The 8049-nt window shown below is 38.7% G+C and overlaps 1 protein-coding gene across 1 annotated transcript in view; it reads left to right on the forward strand.

The window, feature by feature from the left end:
- Positions 1 to 5656: 5656 nt before the first annotated feature.
- Positions 5657 to 8049, forward strand: part of LOC133189436 (uncharacterized) — a 53033-nt gene continuing 50640 nt past the window's right edge. The window contains exon 1 of the mRNA XM_061324808.1: positions 5657 to 6552. Coding sequence (XP_061180792.1) covers positions 5657 to 6552 — 896 coding nt within the window. The remainder of the gene's footprint in view (positions 6553 to 8049) is intronic.

The following is an 8049-nucleotide window of genomic DNA, read 5'->3' on the forward strand; positions in this document are numbered from 1 at the left end:
TTTTAGTCCTCAGTCGTTTACTGTTGCCGAACAATATTGTGGGACTAAATTCTAATTTTGAGAACAGGTAAACACACATCCGGAAGTGAATTTTATAAAAATCTCTGACTGTTCTCTAGACATTTGCAGTATCTACAACATGCATGAAATCATTTCAGGTACTTCATTGATAAGCGATATTTATGAGAAAGTTAAATATAAGAATAACGTAGTTTATCTCCTAAAACCGGAAGTTGACGTTTTTGTTTACGGTGGAATCTTACATATTTCAAAACAGCAAAAGAGATGCAATAAAGTCATGTAAGTTTTAATTTAAAAAAGAAAAGTTAAAAAGTTTTGATTTCTTTGATCACACTCTGTGAGAAGCGGAAGTGACGACTGACGCGTTAAACCCAAATGGTTTCACCTACCCCTCAACGTCCACTACTCTTAAAATTTTGGTGTTTTAATCTTTTACCTGTTTTTGAAATCTCGCTCAGAAAACTTCTCATTCTGAGGACAGGAAAGCACGCAACCGGAAGTGAATTTTTGAAAAAACATTTAAGGTTACTCTAGACATTTGCACTCTGAATAGCACATTTAAAATTCATTTCAAATACTTTATCTATAAAGAATATTTACGGGAAATGAAAAAACTCAAATTATTTAGTTTTTCTCTTCTAACCGGAAGTTGTCGTTTTTGTTTCCGGTGGAATGAACATATTTCGAATCTGCGAAAAAGATGCAATAAAGTGATGCTATTTTTAATTAAAAAAAGAAAAGTTGACATTTTCGATTTCTTTGATCACTTCCTGTGACGACCGGAAGTGACGACTGACGCTCTTAACCCAAATCATTTTGCCTACATCTTAAGGTCTGTTGCTCATAAAAGTTTGGTATCATAATCTCTTACCGTTTCCGAGATCTTGCTCACACAACTTCTCATTTTGAGGACAGGAAAACACGCGACCGGAAGTGAATTTTACAAAGATATTTGAGGTTACTCTAGACATTTGCAGTCTGAATAACATATTTAAAATTCATATCAAATACTTTATCTACAAAAGATATTAATGGGAAAGAAAAATACTCAAATTATGTAGTTTTTCTCTTATAACCGGAAGTTGACGTTTTTGTTTCCGGTGGGACCAACACATTTCGAAACTACAAAAGAGATCCAATAATGTAATGTAAGTATTGATTTAAAAAAGGAAAGTTGAAATTTTACGATTCCTTTGATTACTTCCGTAAGCGACCGGAAGTGCCGACGACGAACGAAAAGTAGCGACCCGGCTAGTACCTATCACGAACTATAATCCCTGAAAGTTTGACATTGATATCTCTTGTCGTTTTTGAGATTATCCGCGGACAAAATGTCATTTTGAAATCAGAAAATGGTCTGTAACTTGGCACCGGAAGGGAATTTCCAAAAAATCTCTCAGATAGATCAAGTTCATGTTACAACACACTTTTCCTGGAAATTTCATATAAATCCATCCAATAGTCTTCGAGAAATAGCGTGCACAAAATTAGAAAGTCAAAAAAATAAGAATAATAATAATAATAAGAAACAGTAGAATCACTATAGGTCTTCCGTTGAAAACGGAAGACCTAATAAGAAACAGTAGAATCACTATAGGTCTTCCGTTGAAAACGGAAGACCTAATAATACTAAGAAACAGTAGAATCACTATAGGTCTTCCGTTGAAAACGGAAGACCTAATAATACTAATAAACAGTAGAATCACTATAGGTCTTAAATAAAATAAAAACGAAAATTCAACCTGAAAAAGTTCAGACACTCTGGAGATTTAACCCTAGTCGTCAGCGTGAAAATCCAACGTGCTTACCATGAACCATTCACTTTTTTACATCACTTTCTCGAAGTAACGGCGATACAAGTTTTTCTCACGATTCAAATAAACGGATGACTGACTATCAGTCCTGAAAGTTTTAGTCTTCAGTCGTTTACTGTTGCTGAGCAATATTTTGAGAACAAATTCTGATTTTGAGGACAGGTAAACAAGCGACCAGAAGTGAATTTTATAAAAAATCTCTGACTTTTCTCTAGACATTTGCAGTATCTACAACTTACATAAAATCATTTCAGGTACTTTATCGATAAGCAATATTTATGAGAAAGTTAAATATCAAAATAACGTAATTTATCTCCTAAAACCGGAAGGTGACGTTTTTGTTTCCGATGGAATCTAACATATTTCAAAATAGGGAAAGAGATACAATAAAGTGATGCAAGTTTTAATTTAAAAAAGAAAAAGGTTAAAATTTTTGATTTCTTTGATCACTTCCTGTGACAAGCAGAAGTGATGACTGACGCGTTTAACCCAAATGATTTCGCCTACTCTTCAAGGTCTATTACAAATAAAAGTTTGGTGTTTTAATCTTTTACCTGTTTTTGAGATCTCGCTCAGACAACTTCTCATTTTGAGGACAGGAGAACACGCGACCGGAAGTGATTTTTTGAAAGATATTTAGGGATACTCTAGACATTTACAGTCTGAATAACATATTTAAAATTCATTTCAAATACTTCATCTACAAAAGATATTAATGGGAAAGAAAAATACTCAAATTATGTTGTTTTTCTCTTATAACCGGAAATTGACGTTTTTGTTTCCGGTGGGACCAACATATTTCGAAACTACTAAAGAAATGCAATGATGAGATGTGAGGATTAATTTAAAAAAGGAAAGATTATGATTAATCGTAATTAATTCAAAGAAATAATGCACTTTCACTAAATGATCTATATAGCCCCGCCATAGCACCAGAACCCCTGACCCTGGGGCCATGAATTTCACAATTTTCGTAGAGGGCTTAATGCATATTACAATCATGCCAACAGTTCGACTCTTTGATGTCCAGGAGTAAAGAAAAAGATTTTTAATGATTGGATTAATTTTGGTGGTTTTAGCACCACCCCTCAGGCCCCAGGGGGGAAGGGAACATGAAATTCAAAAATTCTGTTCCCCTTCACACATAGATGCCATATGCTAAAATTGGCTGAAATTTGTTCAGCAATTCAGAAAAAAGCTGAAATTTTTCAAATGTTACCACACAACGCACGACGTACGACGCACGACGACGGACGAAAACAGATAGCAATAGGTCACCTGAGTGACTCAGGTGACCTAAAAAAAGCAAATCAATAATCCCGGCATCAGAATTCGACATTTGCTCTCAAGGAAACTACTGGGTCTTTCCATTTTATAAACTTATGTGCGATTCAGCCGTAATGAGAATAGTAAAAGAGAACTATTTTATAAATTTATTTTCAACAAAACTGAACAAACATTAATTTATTGATATGTTTATGTCCTTTTTGTATAATTAATTTATTTTTAGTTTGTTTACAGAGACTGTGAAATCATAATTTATTGTCCAATTCAATTTTCCCGAACTTTTACGTTACACTACATACTATGACGTCAGGGATTTATTCCTTCCCTGCAAAGACTCTCATGACGTCATGACGTCATAGTTAACGTACCAAGCAAAACAAAACAAATGTTATGTACACCTGAAGACGGATTATGAAATCAAGAAAGCGCTTGTGTTAAATGAAATTTGGAAACCGTGAATTTTCTTTTTCTTTTATGATTTTTTACTGTGTGACATCATCTTTTAACTACTTTTGAATTATATATATATATATATATATATATATATATATATATATATATATATATATATATATATATATATATATATATATATATATATATATATATATATATATATATATATATAAAGCACTAAAAATGACCAACGACACGAACAATAATAATTGTCAAATTTTCGGGACAACCTGTCCCTTCCTCAGGACAAAGAAAAAAGTTAAGAAGTCATAAAAACAAAGGAAATAGAGAAGCAAAAACAACTAGCACTACTACTAAACTACCAAACACTAAATATTTACAATGTTACATGTTTAATTTGGAGTTTATAAACAGTTGTGAACAAAGAAATCCGGAGCGCTATGAATTGCGTCCGGTCTATCGGGTGTACTCTGGTGAAGTGTGATTTACATAATTGAACGAATTAATTATCGCTAATTAATTACGGCCAACAGTAAATCGTACATTGTCTTATTCTCTCAAAATAGCGTAACTCTACATGATAAAAAGAAATTAAAGAAAGATAATATGGAAGGACAATTCTGAAATATGAATTTGGATATATTATAAATTTGGAAATCGGAAAAAAGAAATAAACAAAAATGTGAGCTGTAAATATTTGGGTAGGTTGTTCCAGGATTACTGATACGAATTAACGGTAAAGTTTACACTACATAGAGAGAATTAACTTGTTTGTTACAATCCGGGATTGGGTCTAGTTCACGTTCATCCTGGTGAAGTCATTAAGTTTGTTAATACCATTAGGGCGGAATGACTTCAGCCTGTGCATCCAGAACTTTTCCTTGCCTTTTCTCTGCGCGTCTGTCCATCTTGGATTATGGTCAATAACCACTACTGTCATGTCCTCCCGTTTGTGTCCTTCAAGGTTGAAATGTTCCCCAACGGGTTCATTGAGTTTTTTGGTCCTAATGGTAGAACGGTGATTATTGACCCTCCTGCGAAGATCTCCTGCTTCACCAACATACTGTTTGGAGCAAACTTTGCAACTGATGAGATAAATGCAGTTGTCTGTTTGACAGGACAAATTCCCTAGTATTTTGTAGCTGCGGCCTGTAACGGGGCTGTTAAAACTGTCTGTGTCAGAGCTGTACTTACAGAGAAGACATCTTCTGTCAGAGCAAGTTTTAAAGCCCCCGTTAGGTAATGGATTGTCCAATCTGGTTCTTACTACCATGTCCTTCAGGTTCCTCGGGCGTCTGTATGCAGCCAAAGGGGGCTCCTTAAAGACCTCTGCCATTCGTTTATTTGAGTGGAGAATTGGCAGATTCTTTTGAAGGATACCGCTGAGGTTCTTAAGGACGGGATGGTATGTGGTTACCAGAGGGACCCTGCCGCTATTGTCTTTTTCCTTGTAGCGTAATAGGTTTTGCCTGTCATGTCCCGCCATCTCATCAATAGCAGTTTGTACGGTGCGGGCATTGTAGCCTCTCTTGCATAAGTGGGACTTAAGGAGACCGCTTTGTTCTTGATATAAGGCAGGGGATGAACAGATGCGCCGAATTCTGGTGGCTAGACCCTTAGGCACACCCTTAAATGTGTGTGGGGGATGACAGCTAGTTGGCATAAGATACAGATGGGAATCTGTGGGTTTCGTGTGGAGACTGGACTCGATTTCACCGTCAGTCAGGGTAGATGTAGTATCTAGGAATATGTTTTTCGAATTAGATACGTCTACTGTAAATTTGATAGACTGATGAAAGGTGTTGGCAAACGAAATGAATGCCTCGAGGCTCTCGCGACATTCCACCCACTTCATCTCTATATCGTCAATGAAACGCAACCAGCTAAGGGGCCTAAATGGTGCTTGAAGTAGCAAGTTGCGTTCCAGTCTGCCCATGAAAATATTGGCATAAGATGGTGCCATTTTCGTACCCATAGCAGTGCCATTAACCTGCAGGTTAGAGTGTGACATTATACCTAAAGGTTTCCAGATTAATGTCACGCCTAACATAGGGCCGATCTCCAAACGCTTTCAAGAACGTTGGGAAGATATTACAAAGAGGTGTTCTAAACAATTGATGTCACTCTGTCTTTCTTGGGATATCCACAAGTTAGGACAATTTGAGAGTGATATCACTTCCTTAGAATCATCCCTCACTGATAGCATGTCCCAAGCTGATCTTGATGAAGCCCATAATATTATTGACACCTATAATATGGCCCTAACAAATGAACTCAACAAGACTCAAAGAAAGAAATTTCTCCGAGACAGTGTTCCACAGACCAGGAACAACCGATCAGAGGTCCGAGTTAACAAAACACGTAAGCCCCGCTCGAGACGCTTCAAGCGCTTAACGACAATCGCGAGGGACGGACCCTCACAAACTCCTGACGTCTGCCCAGTGCTCAATAGATCTAGTGTTCCTCTCTCCGAATCGGAGACCTCACTTCTTTCCAAGGGGCTGAATTTCTGTCCCACGCCACATGAGGTCGACGAAAAACAAGTCAGAGAGGACACCCGAGCTTTCTTTCGGAGACTTCGGTTGAAGGAGCATTTTTCTAGAAAAAACTCCGAAGTTGACTCATATGACTCTTCTCAGCCACAATTGCACGACCTAGAGGAACACAAACTCTATCGGCCAAAAAGTGACTGGGAACCTGCACCGGGCAAATGCGGAGCCCTTGAGTCGTATATTGACGCCGTTGAGTCAGACATAGAGAAACTCCTTTCAATGCCAGACAAGGCTCCCGACAATTTGAGTAAGGAAGAGAGATCCGCCTTACAATCATTAAAGAATCGGGATGACATTGTAATCAAGAAAGCAGACAAAGGCTCTAATGTAGTAGTGCTTGATAAAGAGACGTACATGGCGGAGGCCCATAGACAACTCTCAGACGAACGTTTCTATAAGAAACTGGACTCTGACCCTACTAAAGAATTCTCCACCGCCATCACCAAAACTCTTGACGAAATGTTTGAGAAAAACGAGATTGGTATCAACGTCTATGAGACACTCAATCCTATTGACTGTAGACCAGGACAATTTTATCTGCTTCCCAAGATACACAAAGAAGGTATGCCAGGTCGCCCTATAGTTAGCGCTATTGGACACCCCACGGAGAAAATTTCTGAATACATCGATTTACATCTCCGTCCACACGTAGAGAATTTGCCATCCTATCTCAAGGACACCACGGACTACATTAACAAGACGCCCTCTACTGGCCTCCCAGATCATACCCTTCTCGTGACTATGGACGTCACATCTTTGTACACCAATATTCCGCACGATGAGGGTATCGAAGCCTGTAGAGAAGTCTGGGATAGTAGATCCATACAAAATCCTTCTACCGAGTCCCTTGCCATGCTCCTTGAACATGTTCTCAAGTATAACAACTTCATGTTTAATGGAGAACATTACCTGCAGGTTAATGGCACTGCTATGGGTACGAAAATGGCACCATCTTATGCCAATATTTTCATGGGCAGACTGGAACGCAACTTGCTACTTCAAGCACCATTTAGGCCCCTTAGCTGGTTGCGTTTCATTGACGATATAGAGATGAAGTGGGTGGAATGTCGCGAGAGCCTCGAGGCATTCATTTCGTTTGCCAACACCTTTCATCAGTCTATCAAATTTACAGTAGACGTATCTAATTCGAAAAACATATTCCTAGATACTACATCTACCCTGACTGACGGTGAAATCGAGTCCAGTCTCCACACGAAACCCACAGATTCCCATCTGTATCTTATGCCAACTAGCTGTCATCCCCCACACACATTTAAGGGTGTGCCTAAGGGTCTAGCCACCAGAATTCGGCGCATCTGTTCATCCCCTGCCTTATATCAAGAACAAAGCGGTCTCCTTAAGTCCCACTTATGCAAGAGAGGCTACAATGCCCGCACCGTACAAACTGCTATTGATGAGATGGCGGGACATGACAGGCAAAACCTATTACGCTACAAGGAAAAAGACAATAGCGGCAGGGTCCCTCTGGTAACCACATACCATCCCGTCCTTAAGAACCTCAGCGGTATCCTTCAAAAGAATCTGCCAATTCTCCACTCAAATAAACGAATGGCAGAGGTCTTTAAGGAGCCCCCTTTGGCTGCATACAGACGCCCGAGGAACCTGAAGGACATGGTAGTAAGAACCAGATTGGACAATCCATTACCTAACGGGGGCTTTAAAACTTGCTCTGACAGAAGATGTCTTCTCTGTAAGTACAGCTCTGACACAGACAGTTTTAACAGCCCCGTTACAGGCCGCAGCTACAAAATACTAGGGAATTTGTCCTGTCAAACAGACAACTGCATTTATCTCATCAGTTGCAAAGTTTGCTCCAAACAGTATGTTGGTGAAGCAGGAGATCTTCGCAGGAGGGTCAATAATCACCGTTCTACCATTAGGACCAAAAAACTCAATGAACCCGTTGGGGAACATTTCAACCTTGAAGGACACAAACG

This window comes from Saccostrea echinata, unplaced genomic scaffold (genome assembly GCF_033153115.1).
Source record: "Saccostrea echinata isolate AGI-Se365-2 ecotype Australia unplaced genomic scaffold, CSIRO_AGI_Sech_v1 ptg000018l, whole genome shotgun sequence".
In the NCBI taxonomy this organism is placed as follows: domain Eukaryota; kingdom Metazoa; phylum Mollusca; class Bivalvia; order Ostreida; family Ostreidae; genus Saccostrea; species Saccostrea echinata.